Source organism: Lissotriton vulgaris, chromosome 2_1 (genome assembly GCF_964263255.1).
Source record: "Lissotriton vulgaris chromosome 2_1, aLisVul1.2, whole genome shotgun sequence".
NCBI lineage: Eukaryota > Metazoa > Chordata > Amphibia > Caudata > Salamandridae > Lissotriton > Lissotriton vulgaris.
The window spans coordinates 1,386,428,063-1,386,450,059 of NC_141687.1; the positions used below are offsets into that span (position 1 = coordinate 1,386,428,063).

The 21,997-nt window shown below is 38.0% G+C and overlaps 1 protein-coding gene across 1 annotated transcript; it reads left to right on the forward strand.

Annotated features, from left to right (window-relative positions):
• The first annotated feature begins 1,124 nt into the window (after window positions 1-1,124).
• LOC147732618 (uncharacterized) lies at window positions 1,125-20,599 on the forward strand. Its single transcript, XM_086954292.1, has 3 exons — window positions 1,125-1,229; window positions 5,296-10,938; window positions 20,510-20,599. The coding sequence occupies exons 2-3, from the start codon at window positions 5,335-5,337 to the stop codon at window positions 20,597-20,599; spliced, it is 5,694 nt and encodes a 1,897-aa protein (XP_086810418.1). The 5' UTR covers window positions 1,125-1,229; window positions 5,296-5,334.
• The last annotated feature ends 1,398 nt before the right edge of the window (window positions 20,600-21,997 follow it).

A 21,997-nucleotide genomic window follows, 5' to 3' on the forward strand; every position in this document is an offset into this window, starting at 1 on the left:
CGTACCGGAAAGCGTACTTTGGTGAAAAATAGTGAAAAAAGTTAGAAAAAAATAAACGCTTTGAATGATCAGAGTTAGGGTAGCTCTGAAAAGAGCTTTTGGGTTCTGTGGTTGATTTAGGTACCTACAAGTAGGTTCCAATACACATTCTTAAATTCAGGAGGAATATTCTATTCCCCTCATCTGAGAAGTGCACTCCATCTCCTCTGTAGATGTCTTGCATGTTGTAACGCAAGTTATTATTGTATAATGAACCCATTCCATAGTCTCTCATGTAAGCAGAAACAGATTTATTTACATGTTTCCGTGCTTTCTCAAATTGTGGACCAAATTGGTTGGACCAGTTCCATTTCTGTCTTTGGCATATATTGGAATATACCAAGGCAGTGTGGGGAAAAAGTATCATCAATTGATGAAAGGTGTCCTTTAATAGCATTTCCAGACCTACCCCAGTTAATGTGCCTAGATCGTTTCCACCACAGTGCACAATTATAAGGTCAGGTTCTGGCAGATGCAAAAAGGTTTTCACCAATGGTATCAATTGGTGACATTTTAATCCTCTGTGGCCAATCCACTTGATTTCCACATTTGATAAATCAAGGTTATGAAAATTTCTGCTAGCTGCATACCTTTGAGCCCAGTGGATGTAGCTATGTCCAATAACCCAGACAGAGTACATGATGTGAGAAGGTTCTGGTCCAGTCAGATGAAGTGTGGGAATGAAATGGCAGTTGGAACAGTAGGAGTTCACAAAAAAATAATTGTGGAGTTTCTGTGCTCTTGAATCACTAGCAATGATTGGTGGATTCAGATAGTTGAAAACTGAAAGTTAGGGTGTATGGTTATGTTGTGTGAAAGAAGCAATTTGAATGGTTTAAAAAAAGTCACCAAAAGCAAAAATACCCTGTATAGGCTGCTGTATTGACAGGTCAAACATCCTTGCTGAGTTAATTTGCAACATTGTAAGATAAACTTTTGAACCTTACAGTTCAGTTAGGAGGGAGTTGCTATGGTAACAGATAGAAAGGTTTGAGAGGGGGATGGGTGTTGGTTTGAAAATAGTGAGGGAAGAGTTTTCATTGGTTGAATTAAGGCATATGTGTACAAAGATAGAGATTTTCTATGCCAGTCTTGGTTTCAGTGTATTGAGAGCACACCTTCTCCTCTGCTAAAGAAAAATTGGTGTGTGTGTCTGACACTGTTTTCAATCTCCAAAAGCATTTCTAAAGGTAAGTAATGATTCATTTAATTTAGATAGAGATTTATTTTCTCTATGGAGAATATTTGGAAGCAGATAGTTATGTTTTAGAAGTGAAATTGTATGTTAGTATATAAGTCCTGCGCAGTGTTTTTTACATGTTATTTAAAAATCGATTTTGGGTGCAAATGAATGGTATTTTTATTTGGCCTTTTTTATGATTGCCATGTGCAGTTGATGCATGACTTTAAACATGGGTAATAAGTGATGCACTGGTGGCGCCAGGCTTTTATAAATGAGGCCCTGACTTTGTTTGATGATATTGAGTGGTTGTAGTTAGGTTCTGTGCAGTGTTTCTTACATGTTATTGAAAAATCGATTTTTGGGTGCAATTGATTGGTATATGTATTTGGCCCTTATTTATGAATGCCATGTGCAGCTGATGCATGACTTTAAACATGGGTAATAAGTGACGCACTGGTGGCGCAAGGCTTTCATAAATAAGGCCCTGACTTTGTTTGATGATATTGAGTGGTTGTACTTAGGTTCTGTGCAGTGTTCCTTACATGTTATTCAAAAATCGATTTTTGGGTGCAATTGATTGGTATATGTATTTGGCCCTTATTTATGAATGCCATGTGCAGCTGATGCATGACTTTAAACATGGGTAATACGTGACGCACTGGTGGCGCAAGGCTTTCATAAATAAGGCCTGACTTTGTTTGATGATATTGAGTGGTTGTACTTAGGTTCTGTGCAGTGTTCCTTACATGTTATTCAAAAATCGATTTTTGGGTGCAATTGATTGGTATATGTATTTGGCCCTTATTTATGATTGCCATGTGCAGCTGATGCATGACTTTAAACATGGGTAATAAGTGACGCACTGGTGGCGCAAGGCTTTCATAAATAAGGCTCTGACTTTGTTTGATGATATTGATTGGTTGTACATAGGTTCTGTGCAGTGTTCCTTACATGTTATTCAAAAATCGATTTTTGGGTGCAATTGATTGGTATATGTATTTGGCCCTTATTTATGATTGCCATGTGCAACTGATGCATGACTTTAAACATGGGTAATAAGTGACGCACTGGTGGCGCAAGGCTTTCATAAATAAGGCCTGACTTTGTTTGATGATATTGAGTGGTTGTACTTAGGTTCTGTGCAGTGTTCCTTACATGTTATTCAAAAATCGATTTTTGGGTGCAATTGATTGGTATATGTATTTGGCCCTTATTTATGATTGCCATGTGAAACTGATGCATGATTTTAAACATGGGTAATAAGTGACGCACTGGTGGCGCAAGGCTTTCATAAATAAGGCCTGACTTTGTTTGATGATATTGAGTGGTTGTACTTAGGTTCTGTGCAGTGTTTTTTACATGTTATTTAAAAATCGATTTTGGGTGCAAATGAATGGTATTTTTATTTGGCCTTTTTTATGATTGCCATGTGCAGTTGATGCATGACTTTAAACATGGGTAATAAGTGATGCACTGGTGGCGCCAGGCTTTTATAAATGAGGCCCTGACTTTGTTTGATGATATTGAGTGGTTGTAGTTAGGTTCTGTGCAGTGTTTCTTACATGTTATTGAAAAATCGATTTTTGGGTGCAATTGATTGGTATATGTATTTGGCCCTTATTTATGAATGCCATGTGCAGCTGATGCATGACTTTAAACATGGGTAATAAGTGACGCACTGGTGGCGCAAGGCTTTCATAAATAAGGCCCTGACTTTGTTTGATGATATTGAGTGGTTGTACTTAGGTTCTGTGCAGTGTTCCTTACATGTTATTCAAAAATCGATTTTTGGGTGCAATTGATTGGTATATGTATTTGGCCCTTATTTATGAATGCCATGTGCAGCTGATGCATGACTTTAAACATGGGTAATACGTGACGCACTGGTGGCGCAAGGCTTTCATAAATAAGGCCTGACTTTGTTTGATGATATTGAGTGGTTGTACTTAGGTTCTGTGCAGTGTTCCTTACATGTTATTCAAAAATCGATTTTTGGGTGCAATTGATTGGTATATGTATTTGGCCCTTATTTATGATTGCCATGTGCAGCTGATGCATGACTTTAAACATGGGTAATAAGTGACGCACTGGTGGCGCAAGGCTTTCATAAATAAGGCTCTGACTTTGTTTGATGATATTGATTGGTTGTACATAGGTTCTGTGCAGTGTTCCTTACATGTTATTCAAAAATCGATTTTTGGGTGCAATTGATTGGTATATGTATTTGGCCCTTATTTATGATTGCCATGTGCAACTGATGCATGACTTTAAACATGGGTAATAAGTGACGCACTGGTGGCGCAAGGCTTTCATAAATAAGGCCTGACTTTGTTTGATGATATTGAGTGGTTGTACTTAGGTTCTGTGCAGTGTTCCTTACATGTTATTCAAAAATCGATTTTTGGGTGCAATTGATTGGTATATGTATTTGGCCCTTATTTATGATTGCCATGTGAAACTGATGCATGATTTTAAACATGGGTAATAAGTGACGCACTGGTGGCGCAAGGCTTTCATAAATAAGGCCCTGACTTTGTTTGATGATATTGAGTGGTTGTACTTAGGTTTTGCGCAGTGTTTCTTACATGTTATTCAAAAATCGATTTTTGGGTGCAATTGATTGGTATATGTATTTGGCCCTTATTTATGATTGCCATGTGCAACTGATGCATGACTTTAAACATGGGTAATAAGTGACGCACTGGTGGCGCAAGGCTTTCATAAATAAGGCCTGACTTTGTTTGATGATATTGAGTGGTTGTACTTAGGTTCTGTGCAGTGTTCCTTACATGTTATTCAAAAATCGATTTTTGGGTGCAATTGATTGGTATATGTATTTTGCCCTAATTTATGATTGCCATGTGCAGCTGATGCATGACTTTAAACATGGGTAATACGTGACGCACTGGTGGCGCAAGGCTTTCATAAATAAGGCCTGACTTTGTTTGATGATATTGAGTGGTTGTACTTAGGTTCTGTGCAGTGTTCCTTACATGTTATTCAAAAATCGATTTTTGGGTGCAATTGATTGGTATATGTATTTGGCCCTTATTTATGATTGCCATGTGCAACTGATGCATGACTTTAAACATGGGTAATAAGTGACGCACTGGTGGCGCAAGGCTTTCATAAATAAGGCCTGACTTTGTTTGATGATATTGAGTGGTTGTACATAGGTTCTGCGCCGTGTTTCTTGCATGTTATTGAAAAATCGATTTTTGGGTGCAATTGATTGGTATATGTATTTGGCCCTTATTTATGATTGCCATGTGCAGCTGATGCATGACTTTAAACATGGGTAATAAGTGACGCACTGGTGGCGCAAGGCTTTCATAAATAAGGCCCTGACTTTGTTTGATGATATTGATTGGTTGTACATAGGTTCTGCGCCGTGTTTCTTACATGTTATTGAAAAATCGATTTTTGGGTGCAATTGATTGGTATATGTATTTGGCCCTTATTTATGATTGCCATGTGCAACTGATGCATGACTTTAAACATGGGTAATAAGTGACACACTGGTGGCGCAAGGCTTTCATAAATAAGGCCCTGACTTTGTTTGATGATATTGATTGGTTGTACATAGGTTCTGCACAGTGTTTCTTACATGTTATTCAAAAATCGATTTTTGGGTGCAATTGATTGGTATATGTATTTGGCCCTTATTTATGATTGCCATGTGCAGCCGATGCAAAACTTTAAACATGGGTAATAAGTGACGCACTGGTGGCGCAAGGCCTTTATAAATCAGACCCTGACTTTGTTTGATGATATTGAGTGGTTGTACTTAGGTTTTGCGCAGTGTTTCTTACATGTTATTGAAAAATCGATTTTTGGGTGCAATTGATTGGTATTTGCATTTGGCCCTTATTTATGAATGCCATGTGCAGCTGATGCTTGACTTTAAACATGGGTAATAAGTGACGCACTGGTGGCGCAAGGCCTTTAAAAATAAAGCCATGAGTTGCTATTGTATAAACTTAAATATGTTGCAATTTATTGTTTATATTGTTTGCTTTTTAACATTACTTTGTTGTTTGCTAATAGTGGTCTTTCATGTGTTTTTTTAACAGAACAACAGATTCAAATCAACTTCTGAAAAGGAAGCAAAAATGCCTTCAAGGCAAAGAAATATCAAAAATACCATACGGAAAAGGAGAACATCAACAACAGAGTTTATGGAATCCTCTTCAACAACTACTTCAAAAAACACCAGAAAAGCTTCTGGTAAGCCAATTAAGTCTTTTCTTCGCAACATATGTCGTAGGAAAAAAAATGAAATTGCTAATGTGAATATACAGAAAAAGTCAACAAATCTAAAAAGGAAAGAGAAGCCCACAAAAAATGTTTCCATTGGACCAGGAGAGAAGAGAATGGTTAGCAATAGAAGGGTAAATGTTTTTAGGGACATTCGTAGGCGAATGTTTCGCAATAGGGTAGTTTTAAATTTGCTAAAAAATGAAAAGAAAAGTAAACTAAAAGCTGCTTTTTACAAGAAAAAGAAAAGTGTAGAAAAGATTGTTGATCAGGCTTTTGAAGTTAAGAAAAAATTATTTATTTTAATAATCAATAGAATTAGGATACTTAATAAGGCAATGGATGTTTTCAAATCGAACAGTAGATGGAAAAGAATTATTAATCGGAGTAATTTTTGTGAAGTATTTTCTGGTGAATGGATGCATAGTTCAAGTTCTGAGCCTTTTTTTAATGAGGAGAGTTACTTTCAGGAAAATGATTTGGTGCATGCAGTTGACACCAGTGGTCGTGCATATGAGGTGAAAGATAGTTGTGTGATGGAAAAAGAGAAACTTGTATCTAGAGATGCAGAAGAGGTCTTAGCTGATGAAGTTTTAGGGAGACGTACTAAGGGTCCAGTGTACACATGGAAATGCAGTAGTATTTGTAGTGTGCGACAGGAATCAATTGATTTGCTTCGAAATTTCTTACGTACATATAGTAAAAAAAGTCTCAAACAAAAAATGAAGATCCTGCAAGAGTTAGATCCTTGCAGAGTGAGAGAAAGCACAGGTTTGCAAGGGCATTCACTAGCATGTCTTTCTAGAAAAGTTTGTCGGAGTGTTTTTCATCATTTTAGGATGTTAGCAGTGCATCATAATAACGTAAGGAAATTAGTGAGGAAGTTGTATTATGCAAAAAGTCCTGCACTTAAGCTTAAACAGTTAAATAGTGCTCTTTTGCATGGATCTGAAGTGGATGTGAAGACTATTTGTGAAGAAATTGAGTTTTGTTATTTTGGGAACAAAGAGGACAGTGTAGAAATAGATATAGTAATGGATGGTAATGCAGAAGATAATGGACAAATTTCAAGTATTGAAAAGTTTGATGAGGAAATTATCAAGTTTAAGGTGAAATCAAGTGAGAGGCCTAATGTAACTTGTGTGTGTTGTCGACGGACTCATTATAAAATTCAGACTAGGTTAGTTGATTTATATGCAAAAAGTGAATTGGAAAATAATAGTGAATGGGAGGATTTTGTAAGTTATTTGTTGGTGGAGAATTCTTTTGATTTGAGTTTGGATCAGCGTATTTGCACTTATTGTTTGAAAAAATTAAATGAAAATAGAATGCCTGCAAGAGCAGTTTATAATAATCTTCAGTTGATAGATATTCCTTCTGAATTGATGGATCTAAATACTTATGAATCTATTTTGATTCAATGTGTCCATCCTTTTCAGGCTATTGTTCGCATGGAGCCTAAGACAGGGAAATTGCCTCCATCAGATTTACTGAGAGGATTAAAGGGAAGAGTTGTTTATTTGCCTCTAGATGTAAAGAAAAATATTAATACAATTGGTGTAGAAAGAGTAGAAGAAGATCCTTTAGTTATTCTAGTTAATGGGGTTCCAACAAAGAGTAAGAAAATTTGGCAAGATTTAGTGGATGTTAAAAAAGTCAAGAAGGCAACGTTGTATTTAGTTAAAAACAATGAGTACTACAAACATGTAAGTGTTGGAGTAGAGGAAACAGCTACAGAAGAAGATAGTGATTCTTCAGTTGGTCAAATTGAAAAAGTTGATGTGTCTAGAACTGAAGAAATATATGAACATTATACTGTTCATCCTTTGCATTCCAAAGAAGTAATGGGAAATGCAATTGACTTGTTTCAAATGAAGGCAGCAAAAGGAAGTCCCATTAGTGTATGGGAAGAAAGTTTGGAAGCTCGTTGTTTTCCACAATTATTTCCAACAGGTTGTGGTGGACGATATGATGATCGACCAGTTCAAATTCCTGCAGCTGAATACCGGACTCTAAGATTATATGCAGAAGATCCAAGGTTTCGTCAATGCATTCCATATTTATTTCATCTACTGTTTGAAAGTGATTTGTCTGGGCTTTCTTATGCAGTTAATCATATATTAAAAAGTGGACCTCATTTGCAAAATGTATGTGCAAGGGACTTTATGGAGAAAGTTAATCTGCAAGACAGTATTTTGGAATCTCAGCTAATCAATCTCATGGCATGTCAACGTGGAACCAACGAGTATTGGTTTCGTCGTCATGGAGAATTGAAATGTATGCTAAGAAACTTAGGAACTCCTACATGGTTCCTCACTCTTAGCTGTGCTGAGTATGCCTGGGACGATTTACTTCAATTTCTACGAGAGGCAAATGAAAACATACCAAATATAGAATTGAAAACACCAGGAGAACTGTGTTCTTTAGATCCAGTGAATGTTTGCAGATATTTTAATCATAGATTTGAAGCTATGATGTCTTTTATTACCAACAAAAAAAATCCTCCCCTTGGAGAGGTTTTGGATTTCTTTTGGAGGAAGGAATATCAAGCGAGAGGTGCTCCTCATATACATATGTTGTTGTGGATTAAAGATGCACCCAAATTTGGATCAGATTCAGATGAAACAGTGATGAGTTTCATTGAAGAGTATTCAACATGTGCTGTTCCAAAATCTACTGAAGAAAACAATTTAAGGCAACAAGTTTTACGTTTTCAATCTCATCGTTGTGGAAAGTACTGTCGTCGAAAATTTAAAAACAAGGAAAAGTACTACACGAAATGTCGTTTTGCATTTCCTCGACCAGTGATTTCTAAAGGAAGAGTAAATAATTTGATGTCATCTCTACGACATACTGTGACGAGAAAATCTCCCAAAAACACATATAATTTGAAAAGAAATGAAGAATCTAAGTACATCAACGATTACAACCCAGTGATTTTGTCCATGTGGAATGCTAACATGGATATTCAGTTCGTTGCTGACAACTCTATTGCTGTGGCTCGATATGTGACATCTTACATCACCAAAAAAGAAAAGACAGAACTGAAGGAAATGTGGGAGGACATTTCACATGAAAAGAGTCTAAGCAAGAAATTATACAGTTTCAGTCTGAAGATGTTGTCGCATCGAGAAATTGGAGCATATGAATGTTCTGATCGGTTATCATCAGCAAGTCTCTATGCCAAATCAAGAACAATCATTTGGGTGAGTCTTGGTCTTGCTGCAACACGAAACCGAGTTTTGAAATCTGTACAAGAAATTGAATATTTGGCGGAAAAAGAACCAAACAGTACAGATATTTTGAAGACAAATATGTTGGATACATACTATCCAAATAGAAGTACTCACCTTGAGAACACATGTTTGTATGAAGTTCTTCAAAACTACAGTTATAAGAGGAACATCACAGAAGATATCAATAATGGAAAATATGCACTCATTGGCTATGAAGGATGTCTAGTGAAGCAGAAAAAAGGCCATTTGATTAATCATCGAAAATTGAGTTGTGAAGTTCCAGACAAAAGAGAATTTTACTATTTAGCTCTTTTGCAACTCTTTAAGCCATGGCGTACAGAAGAGGAACTACTTGGAGATTTTCTCTGTTATGAAGACTCTTTTAATGCAACTAAGGATACCATAGAATGTCCTATTTTTCTAAATTATCTGCAAATGTTGAATGAAGAAATGGAGCAAGAAACCACAATTGCTGAAGAGATAGCTAGAAACAGTTCTCAAGATAGTCAGAGTTCTACTTCATTGAGCCAGGATCCACTAGGAGGACCAATTATCCAAAATGAAGCTGCCACTGCCATGGATGAGGTGGAAAGAGCTATGGAACAAGCTCAAGAGGATGGAGTTAACTTAGAAGATTTGGTAACGCAACTAAACATTGAGCAGAAAAAGATATATGATGAAGTCACAGAGCAGATTGAACATGGATTCAGACATGAGAAAAAAGAGTGCTCATGTATATTATTTGACCCTGTCCGACTGTATGTAAGTGGAGAAGCGGGGACAGGAAAAAGTTTTCTAATTAAAGCCGTTGCAAGTTATCTGCAGAAAAGGACTGATTCACCACTGTCTTGTGTTGTAACTGCTCCAACTGGTCTGGCAGCACATAACATTAAAGGGATTACTCTACATCGTTTATTGATGCTGCCAGTTGAACATGATAATAAATTGCATTACAACAAGCTATCTGGAGATGCGTGTTCTGAAGTTTCAAGAGTCTTGAAGAAAATGAAACTTCTTATCATAGATGAAGTAAGCATGGTCTCAAATCTAATGCTTGCTTTTGTGCATTTGAGAATGCAAGAAATTCTTAAAACAGACTATGATGTGTTATTTGGAGGAAAACACATTATTGTTTTTGGAGATCTATTGCAGTTGACTCCAGTAAAAGGACAACCAGTGTTTAAAATGCTCACGCATGAAGATACCAGGAAGTCCCTTGGAAGCATTGGAAATGTTAATATATGGCTAAATTTTAAATATGCTGAACTGCTTCAAAATATGCGACAGGCCAAGGATGAAGATTATAAAAATATTCTACAAGATGTAAGAATTGGAAAAATGACTGAGAAAGGGAAAAAAGCTTTGCATAGTCGATTAATTTCAAATTTGTATGCAAATGAAAACATTCTTCCAGAGAATATTTTTAAAAAAATGACTGAGAAGAAATCTGGGATATGTTTGATGCCAACTCTGCAAGAATGTTCCATCTTCAATCAAAAAATGTTAGACTTAGAAAATGAAGAGATTGTGAAACTGGAAGCAATAGATAAAATAGAGCATATGGGTGCAACAATTGTTTTGTCAGAAAATTTGAAAACTAAATTGCATTCATTGGAGAAAAGTATTTCAAAAACAGCTGGTTTTGAAAAGACTCTGAATGTGTGTTTAAATTGTCGTATCATTTTGAGAAGGAATTTAAATGTTGAAAGCGGTCTGGTAAATGGAGCAATGGGTTATGTTGTTGATTTTGTGAATTACAGAAATAGAGATGGAATTGAATTTTTAAAAATAAAATTTGATGGCATTGAACAAGTACAACAAATAAGTCGTTGTTCTGCTAGATTTTTACTTGTAAAAGACTTATATGTTCGCCGAAAACAGTTTCCTGTTTGTTTGGCGTATGCAGTGACAATTCATAAATCTCAAGGTTTAAGTGTAGATAGTGCATTGGTGAACATTGGAAGATCTGTGTTTAAAGAGGGTATGGCATATGTGGCATTATCTCGAGTCAGAACTTTATCAGGATTGTACTTGATTGCGTGTGATGAGACAAAGATTTCTGCCGATCTAGATTGTGTTAAAGAATACAATAGGTTAAGAAGAGAGTATGCTCCACATTTGCCTCAATATCCTCTGTTTGAAAAACGTGTGGTAGGCCGAAAAAGAAGAAATGAGGATAATTGTAGTGAGGTAGTTGCAAAAAGGCAAAAAGTAGAGAAAACTGTAATTGAAAACAGGAAGAAAAAGAATTGTGGAGAAAATGTTGTTGGATTTCAGTTTGAAAACAGTTCTGGTGTCAACTGCTATGCTAATGTAGTGGTTAATGTTGTTTTTTTTCTTAAAAGTTTACAAGAACAGATTGTTGAAAATCGGGATCAAAGATTGTGTGGTTTATTGAATTCTGTGTTTCAGAAATGTAGCAGTGTTACAGCACAAATAGAAAGTGTAACAGAAATTCGAAATATTTTAGATTTGTGTTCTGGTCAAGATAAATTTTCACAGAACATTCAGCAGGATTGTCAGGAATTTTTAATGTATATGTTTGGTGTTTTGGAAGATGAAGGTGTAGATGTAGATAATCTTTTCAGTCTTTCTTATCAATGGCAGCATGACTGCCACAATTGTAGTTTATCAAGTACTACTACAATAGACACTGAAAGATTTATATATTTGACTTTACCAGACTGTAAATCAGTGTCTTTTAAAAATCTAGTTAAAGCAGCAGATCATAATATGGTGTGTACCCAATGTAACTGTACAATGCTGTCCACATTATTTATACAAAGGTATGGGCAGTATATTATTTTAGTTTTCCAACGATGTAGACCTGATGGAACTAAATTGACAACTTCTATCAAAAATTTTGTGGCTTCTCAGTTATCAATTTCTGGAAGGACCTTTACAACTGAAGCTATTATTTATCATGATGGATCTTCGACCACCTCAGGACATTATACATGCTACTTAAAATCTGAAAATGGATGGAGTTACTGCAATGATTCTCATTTAACTTATAAACAACGTTTGCCTTATGACTCTACAAATTCTTATCTAGTGTTTTTAAAACCAAAGTTTTAGTAAAGGGAATTGGCCTTTGAAGACGGGAATAGTTAATAAAAGTTAGTTAGTTAGTTAGTTAATCTAATATTTGAAATTATTTATCTCATGTAGATACTTTAAGTGGATCTCAAAGTAAAAAATACTGATATATCTGACACAAATTGGCCGTGAGGAAAATGTAAGATATGATGTTGTTAGAAGTTGATGAAATCGAAGTTATAGAGCACAGCAGACTTTTTTTCACCAAAAGGACCTTCACTATCTGCAATCTCATGTAGATACTTTAAGTGGATCTCAAAGTAAAAAATACTGATATATCTGACACAAATTGGCCGTGAGGAAAGTGTAACATATGATGTTGTTAGATCTTTTTTCATAGGAAGTCGATGAAATGGAAGTTATAGAGCACAGCAGACTTTTTTCCACCAAAAGGACCTTCACTATCTGCAATTTGGTCTCACGGAAAAGTAAGTGAATCAAAGATTAGTGTACTTATATGAGATGTATGTTTGAATGGGTTTTTTTAAACACAATCTTTTAGATTGTGTTTTTTTTTTCCCGCTGTTATATGATGAAGACTTTGATCTCACTAATTTAAGTGAAATTCAATATATTCTGAGAACAGCAAAAATAAATAATGTAACATATTGTAGAAGTTATTGTGTAGTTTGCATTGTGTAATTTATATTGTGTTCACATTGTCTTATACTCATTTTCTTTTTCACCCTTATTTACCTCTCTTTACTAATTTACACTCTTTTTTCATCGCTGTTTCTTTAGTGCACTTCATTCACAACTTCTTAATCTAATAGGAACTGTCTGCATTTCCTCTGTTCCTTCCACCACTTTTTATCTTTTTCATATTCTCACAGTACCACTGCTTTAGTTTCCTAACCCTCTCTTTCTTTTTCTCCTTTTTTTTTCTTTCGCATCCATTGTACTGTAGTTCACTTAGTTCTTCCTTTTGTCTTTCTGTGTACTTACTCTCTCACTCCTGTTTTATCCATCGTTCTATACTAACTTCATTCCTTTCATCCCTTCACTCTGTTACTTTACTTCACTCACTCTCAATCATCTTCTATTCCTCTTTTTTATTTATAGTTTCTCAATCAGACTTCTCTCCTTTTCACTCATTTTTCTTTTATTTTCTTATCTTTACTGATTTTGATTTGATATCTTACATTCTTTTAGTATCTTATTTACCTTTAGGAATTTGTTCTCTTTCTATTTCTTTTTCCTTTTTTTTTCTCTTTCTACATTACTTTCTTTCTGTTTTTGTATCCTTCACTATTGCATCATTTCTTAGTAAACTTTTGTAGATTTTTAAACCTCATGAACTGTTGTTTCTATTTTATTATATATTTTTAAGAAATTATAACGTGTTTTTTCTTTTATCTTTCATAGATACAAGTTTGCATTGATTATATGGTAAGTGTGTTTACAAAATCTTTTTTGTTATCACCTTTTGTTTTATTTTCACTATTTTTCTGTCACCCTACCGCACCCCTATTTCCTTACTTTGCTTCCCTCACTTATTCTTTTGTTCCATGTTTACTTCCGACCACATTCAATTTCTTTCAGTACTTCTGCCTATGCACACTCCTTCACTTACCTTTTTTACTGGTTCACTTAGTCCCTTTGTGACAGTCCTTCTTTTACTCTCTCTCTTGTTTGTCTCTATTACTCCCCATGTGTTACCCTTATTCACTTACATGTACCCTCTTTCACCCCTTTTTACTTATATTCACTGATATTTACTTTCCCTCAATCACTGCTATTCTTTTCCTCTGATTCCGTCACTACCTGACATTCCCATACTTAACTGTCCTTCTTTTTACTTTCAACATCCATTTACAATCTCCCTTAACCTCTGCTTTAGTCTTCTTCCTATTTCTTCTTTCTTTTGCTCCCTTATTCATTTTTCTTTTCTCAGTTACTTCCTTTTACACTTTTTATCTGTCTTACTATCTATTACACAGTCCCTCCTTCATTTTTTTTTCTTTTTTTTTTGTTAGTGCGCTGACGGTACGCGCACCGGTGCGCGCACCGAAAGCGAAATATAAAAAAAAATATTTTAAATTAAAAATATTATCTCAATATACATTATAGTGTTCATTTTTACAAAAACATACTTTAGCAATTCACTAAAAAACACATAGGTATGAGTCTGTATAAAAAGTTAGGAATTAGCATTAAAAAAACCTATGAAATTCACTGAAAAAACCATAGGTTTCACACCAGTTATAGTTAGGAATTAGCATTTAAAAAACCTATGAAATTCACTGAAAAAACCATAGGTTTCACACCAGTTATAGTTAGGAATTAGCATTTAAAAAACCTATTAAATTCACTGAAAAAACCATAGGTTTCACACCAGTTATAGTTAGCTGGAAATTTTACTGATATAAAACCATTGAAATTCCCACGTTATAGTTAGTCGGACTCACTATAACTTGCGCGTGCAATGCACTGCTGATGACATCACATATTACATCACTCATGACATGGTCAGTGACATCACTCATGACACCATCCTTGTGACATAGTGACAGACCTCCTTTCACTATAATGTAACCCTTGAGACACATATTCAAAAATAGAAACTGAAATTTTTAAAAAAATGGAGATACCTATATCAGTTACAACAAGCAATTCAGTAATTCCACTATCTATATACACATCCACTCATTCACCAACAGTTCTATATAGTCACTCATACATATACTCACTCATCATATGAAGTGATACACCTATACATCCTGTTACACACCGACATTCATCCAAAAGTTACTCACACACATATTCACACGTGCAAATAAACTATTGGACATCCATTTATTTGAATATAGAGTTATACACACACTTCCACCTTACTTCTATTTAAAATTACACATATTTATTCTCTTAAACAATCACTTATAGAAACACATACTTATTTAAACAGGAACTCTTACAATCTCTTACTCTCACATATACTCACTTATATACATCAATATTCATATATACTAGATTAAAACATATGTAGTTACTGATAAAGACACTAGTGAGACAGTCATTCACTCACTAACAAACACATATAGACACTCATCCACCCATACAGTCCTGTACATATGTTGTCTTCAAAACACATACAAACAAAGAGTCAGTCACTCATGCATCTATGTGCTAAGTAATACCCCCACCAAACCATATAGACACTCATACTGATACTAATAAAAATATCTAATAACCCATATACATACACATGAGTGGATGTGTATTAGATGGTGGTATTACTGAATTGGTTGTTGTAACTGGTATGGGTATATCCACTTTTTTGAAAATATTAGTTTCTATTTTTGAATATGTGTTTCATGGGTTACATTACACTGAAAGGAGGTCTGTCACTGTGTCACAAGGATGGTGTCATCAGTGATGTCATGAGTGATGTCACTGACCATGTCATGAGTGATGTAATATGTGATGTCATCAGCAGTGCATTGCACGCGCAAGTTATAGTGAGTCCGACTAACTATAACGTGGGAATTTCAATGGTTTTATATCAGTAAAATTTCCAGCTAACTATAACTGGTGTGAAACCTATGGTTTTTTCAGTGAATATATATATATATATATATATATATATGTATATATATATATATATATATATATATATATATATATATATATATATATATATATATATATATATATACATATATATATCTGAATGTAATTCGCCAACGACTCGAGGCAGCCGCCCCAGCCCAGTCCCAAATGACAAAAGAGCAGACCCGTAAGTTGGTGCTTAGTCAAGGTGCTTTATTTTATCCAGCAAGCCAGCCGCCATTACGCGTTTCGCTTTTCACAAAGCTTGATCACATGGCAAGTTGCTTAGAGCTGGTACCAGTATTTAAAGTGCTAGTGCACTGGGAATTTCACAGTCAAGGAAACAACATGAAAGAAATACTCTCAAACAATGTTGTACATAGGAATTTTGGCATGAATGCAATTACACATTTGAACACATTGTAAAATATATAAATACTTTAAAATTAATTATAAATTCATGTATAAATACAAATATTCCTTAAAAAGTCATGTATGGCAATTTTTACGAGTGGGCTATTTTTAATTTTAATACCCCTTGCGACATTACCTTGTACTCGACAATTTATCCACATGTCTGAATCATGGTAACGCCACATACCATCTTCAAAAGTGGAGATGTATCACTACTTCAAATGTGTACTCCACATATGACTAAAGGATAGAGCCCCATTGGGCCTAAATCTTCTTGTCAAGAAGATTAAATTCCCCATGACTGTGTCTAACCCTACAAAACTACTGGTATGTAGAGGTCAACAAAATGTGCATTAGAATAATGAAAAAAGTGCTGGTGCTATTACAAAATACGTAGAGCCAAATGCTAACTCCACCAGAAACATTCCTGGTGCAACCCTCTTAAATTATCTCATTAAATTAAACATTAAAAATAAGCACAGACCCAAATATAGTCAAGAATGTTCTAAAATTAATGGTTCCAATAAACATTAGGCTACAGTACAGACTACAATCAAAACATTTCAGATTGAAAAACTTGAATTAGCGATCCTCTATCATGACCCCTTTTGTATTTAAAACCCTTAGTGCTGCCAACCAATACACTGCATGTTACATTGTTTTCTTAGCTGGTATGACAGTTGCTTTACCCTTATATTGGTCACCTGGTTAAAGACAGGAATATAAATCCTCCATGGCATTTAACCCATTGGGCTGCTTGCTATCTAATTCTAGAATGTACCGGGTTTCGAGTAGTCGAAACCTAGCTTTTCGATCCCCTCCTCTTTTTAAAGGCCACACAGAATCGATAACATAGAAAGACAAGTAAGAAGGATTCGAACCATGCTCCGTTTCAAAATGCCTGGCTACAGGGTAGGCTTGATCTTTAGTGCTAATTGCCCTAATGTGCTGGAGCACACGTTTGTGGGCCGGTAAACGAGTACTACCCACATACCTAAGCCCATACGGTCCTCGGTAGCTTGTTTCCTTCCCAGTATAAGAATTGGCTTGGTAGTTTGGTCTGCCCTGTTCCCAGGATGCACTGGGCCAGGGTCAGACTAATTTGCATATAGCCAAGTTCTGAGCTGGGATGGTGCAGTGAGCTGAAAAACGGTGATGGATCAAGCCCTGATCTTTGGACTGGGTAAGAGTGGTCTGCTTAATTCAGACACTCTGTTCATCACCACCCCCTTTTCTGAATAATTTTTGTCCACCATAAGTGTGGAAGGGTATACTCAGATGTGAGTCCCTAGCTCATTGCACCATCAGGATTCAAGCAAGCCGGGCCGAAGACGGCTGAAATGCCAGAAACCGGTCCCCGGTAGCTTGTTTCCTTCCCAGTATAAGTATTGGCTTGGTAGTTTGGTCTGCCCTGTTCCCAGGATGCACTGGGCCAGGGTCAGACTAATTTGCAAATAGCCAAGTTCTGAGCTGGGATGGTGCAGTGAGCTGAAAAACGGTGATGGATCAAGCCCTGATCTTTGGACTGGGTAAGAGTGGTCTGCTTAATTCAGACACTCTGTTCATCATCACCACCCCCTTTTCTGAATAATTTTTGTCCACCATAAGCGTGGAAGGGTATACTCAGATGTGAGTCCCTAGCTCATTGCACCATCAGGATTCAAGCAAGCCGGGCCGAAGACGGCTGAAATGCCAGAAACCGGTCCCCGGTAGCTTGTTTCCTTCCCAGTATAAGAATTGGCTTGGTAGTTTGGTCTGCCCTGTTCCCAGGATGCACTGGGCCAGGGTCAGACTAATTTGCATATAGCCAAGTTCTGAGCTGGGATGGTGCAGTGAGCTGAAAAACGGTGATGGATCAAGCCCTGATCTTTGGACTGGGTAAGAGTGGTCTGCTTAATTCAGACACTCTGTTCATCACCACCCCCTTTTCTGAATAATTTTTGTCCACCATAAGCGTGGAAGGGTATACTCAGATGTGAGTCCCTAGCTCATTGCACCATCAGGATTCAAGCAAGCCGGGCCGAAGACGGCTGAAATGCCAGAAACCGGTCCCCGGTAGCTTGTTTCCTTCCCAGTATAAGAATTGGCTTGGTAGTTTGGTCTGCCCTGTTCCCAGGATGCACTGGGCCAGGGTCAGACTAATTTGCAAATAGCCAAGTTTTGAGCTGGGATGGTGCATTGAGCTGAAAAACGGTGATGGATCAAGCCCTGATCTTTGGACTGGGTAAGAGTGGTCTGCTTAATCCAGACACTCTGTTCATCACCACCCCCTTTTCTGAATAATTTTTGTCCACCATAAGCGTGGAAGGGTATACTCAGATGTGAGTCCCTAGCTCATTGCACCATCAGGATTCAAGCAAGCCGGGCCGAAGACGGCTGAAATGCCAGAAACCGGTCCCCGGTAGCTTGTTTCCTTCCCCGTATAAGAATTGGCTTGGTAGTTTGGTCTGCCCTGTTCCCAGGATGCACTGGGCCAGGGTCAGACTAACTTGCATATAGCCAAGTTCTGAGCTGGGATGGTGCAGTGAGCTGAAAAACGGTGATGGATCAAGCCCTGATCTTTGGACTGGGTAAGAGTGGTCTGCTTAATTCAGACACTCTGTTCATCACCACCCCCTTTTCTGAATAATTTTTGTCCACCATAAGCGTGGAAGGGTATACTCAGATGTGAGTCCCTAGCTCATTGCACCATCAGGATTCAAGCAAGCCGGGCCGAAGACGGCTGAAATGCCAGAAACCGGTCCCCGGTAGCTTGTTTCCTTCCCAGTATAAGAATTGGCTTGGTAGTTTGGTCTGCCCTGTTCCCAGGATGCACTGGGCCAGGGTCAGACTAATTTGCATATAGCCAAGTTCTGAGCTGGGATGGTGTAGTGAGCTGAAAAACGGTGATGGATCATCAAGCCCTGATCTTTGGACTGGGTAAGAGTGGTCTGCCTAATTCAGACACTCTGTTCATCACCACCCCCTTTTCTGAATAACACACGTGCACTCCAGCACATAGACCGCATAGTCTGTCTTACAAGTAAGTCGCTTAGTGATTTCACGCGGTTCTTGTGCAAAGGGGCTAACATACTTGGTCCTATTACTGCCATGCCTGCATTCCTTACATTTAGCGCATTTTTTGAAACCTTTGCCTAGAGCTTGCCAGGTACTGCATATCTGGGGTTCAAAAGTATTCTTGACCAATGATTTGGCCATAGAAGTGGAATTCCTGAATGTGAGTACAGGTTTGTCTGACACCCTGTGACCAATCGTTGGATCCCCTTGTATGAGATTCCAATTACGGTAGAATATTTTTCTGATGACAGAGTGTTGTCTACTATATGACAGCTACCTCCCGGGACATTAGCTGTGTCCTTTTTGAAGCAGCCTCAATGATGTTATTGGAGTACCCCCTTGCTAGGAATTTGAGCTTCCTGGCCTCCTGAGCAATCCTGCATTCCTCATCATTGCTGCATATCCGCCTGATGCGCAGCATCTCCCCATAAGGGATGCTGCGAATCAGGTGACGTGGATGGTGAATTGCAGGGTGAAGGATGGTATTACCCGCTGTCAGCTTCCTGTATAGTTTAGTCTCTATACTGTTGTTACTGATATATATTTCCATATCTAGAAAGCTAACAGATTTAGCATGCATGTACAAAGTAAACTTTAAATTCAAATTGTTGTTATTGAGATTATTGACAAAGTCTTTAGCAGCATTCTCTGTCCCCCTCCACACAAAAAACAAGTCATCAATGTAACGGAGGTAGGTGACCACATGTAGCTCCATGACTTCCCAGAGTTCCCCCTGCCAGGACCTGCTGCTCCCACAGCCCCATGTGCAAACATGTGTAACTGGGGGATAAACAGGCCCCCTTGGCGACACCCCTCAATTGTTGGTATATTTGGTTATTGAACAAAAAGACATTTTGTTCTAAGCACATTCTCGTCATGGCAAGCAACATCTTATTGTGCACCCCACAATGTATTGGACGTTTATCCAGGAAATACTCAATTGCCTTTAGTCCATCCCGATGTCCGATTGAAGTATAAAGGGAGGACACATCTAGGGTCATAAGTAATAGATCAGGACCCCACTGTAAGTTATCAATTTTTTGAATGAAGTCTGCAGAGTCTTGCACATAAGAACTCAGTCCTTTCACCCAGTCTTGCAAAAAGTAGTCGATGTATCCGGAAACATTTTCCAAGGAGCTGTCAATGGCTGAGATTATGGGGCGACCTGGTGGATTATCACAGCTTTTATGGATCTTCTGGATCAGTTAGAAGGAGGGTACTACCGGGTGCTCTTTTTTTGGGAACCGAAATTCATCCTCAGTAATACCCCCCCACTCCTCCAAGCCTTGAGTTTTGCATTTTGATCCCCCACGCTGTTTTCAAAGTGGGCAAGTTGCTCTTTCTATAACAAGAAGTATCCCCAAGCTGTTTTTCAGCCTCCGACAAATATAGATCACGGGGCCATAGTACCACATTGCCGCCCTTATCTGCTTGCCGCACCAAGATCTTATTGTCCGAGTCCAACTTTTTCATCAGTTGAGCATAGCTCCAATTTTGTTTACTCATCTTTTGACGTTTGTTGTTGGTGGCTACATATAACTATTTAAGATATTTGACCACTAAATCATGATAGATGTCAATGTTATCATGTAGCATTGTGGGCTGAAAAGTGGACTTTTTGGTTTGAATGGAGTTAGGCATGCATTTCTCATTCCCCAACCTGCATTTGCCGCAGGTCCTTGACTTCCATCAGTTTCTTTTTGAAGGTACCAAATCTCATCCAAAGCTCCTTGGTCCCCCACCGTCAATAGGGAAGGACTTCTAACAGCCTCAACAGTTTGCTTTCTTTTTGATTGTAAACTGTGAAATTTGCTGGGTTTCAATTTCCGCACAAATCTAAAAGTGTCCATACGTGCGTCAGCGTAATTAAACTTACAGGGCGGACAATAAGATAAACCCAATGCCAGCACTGCTTCCTTTTGTTTCGTTAATGCTGATTTGGTTAAGTTAATCAGTGAGTTGGAGTTGTCGCTTGTGTTGTGCTCCGGTTTTGATACCGGTTCCATTTCCCTCTTGCGGGCCCCTTGGCTTTGCCTCTTTCACCTGTTACTCCTTTTGCGGCGTTGGCTCCGCTTGTAGTTGCGCCTTGTGCTTGCTAGCCCGGCACTGTACGGGAACGCAACGTATCCCTCCAATCTAGGCAGAGGCAGTCCACCTCCTGTGCCATGGAAAGTTTGGTAAACCCCAAAGATTGGCCATTGGTCGTTTCTCCTTCCGGGTCACTCTCGGCATTGGAGCTGAGGTCGGATGCTGATACCAATAATGCCCGTGCACCTTTAATGTTTTTACCCTGCAAGTTTTTGACCCTTGCCTTAACCCCATCATAACGGCGGGCGAAGGTGAAGATTTGGCCGTTAAGGTAGTCCAAGCATTCTATCTGGAATTTAAAAGTCTTTCTTTTTTTGATCTCCTCCTCCTCTTTTTTCAGGCGGACCAGCATATCTTCACGCAACTTTTTTATTTGATCATTCATTCCCAACGCAGTGATTTCCTCCTCCAATTTGTCAATTTCTTCCTGTAATTTTACACCATCACTAGCTGCATACTTCACTAGGATCTTCATTAGTTTTGCTGACAACTCTAAGTTCGACTCTGCCCATTCATTTAGCATTCCAGGGTCAGGCTTTTCATAGCTGGGAGCTAATGTTATTCGTAGCCCCGTGGTACTCTGTTAACTTGTAGGTACCGAGTGAGGGACCGATGTTCCCACCACTTGGATTGTTCAGAGCGTATCAGCTTTTCCAGCCTCTTGAACAAATCCCGAGTGTTGGGGCTCCCCGTAGTTGCCAGTACTGCCTGTAAAGTGGAACCGGACTCCCCAGCCGGGGATTCCAGAAACATGGTCTCCGTCGCTTCTTCACGTTCACGCAACATGTTTGCAGACAATATGGCAAATATCGCTGGGAGCACCAATGGCTCGCCTATGACACAGCTCAGTCGGGTAGTAAATCTCCCCCGTCAGAAAATTCGCACTATTCTTACCGGATATTCCGTTTCCAGTTCGCCACAGCTTATTCACCCTTTCTCCGCGCCGGCCGGCGATAAGTTTCACAGGTGTCAGCCAAACAGCAAACTTGCCTCAATGGTATCCGGGGGCAATTGCAGCGTACTCCTCGCAGGAGTTTGTAAATCCTCTTGCAGGTGACCAGAGAAGGTAGTGCTT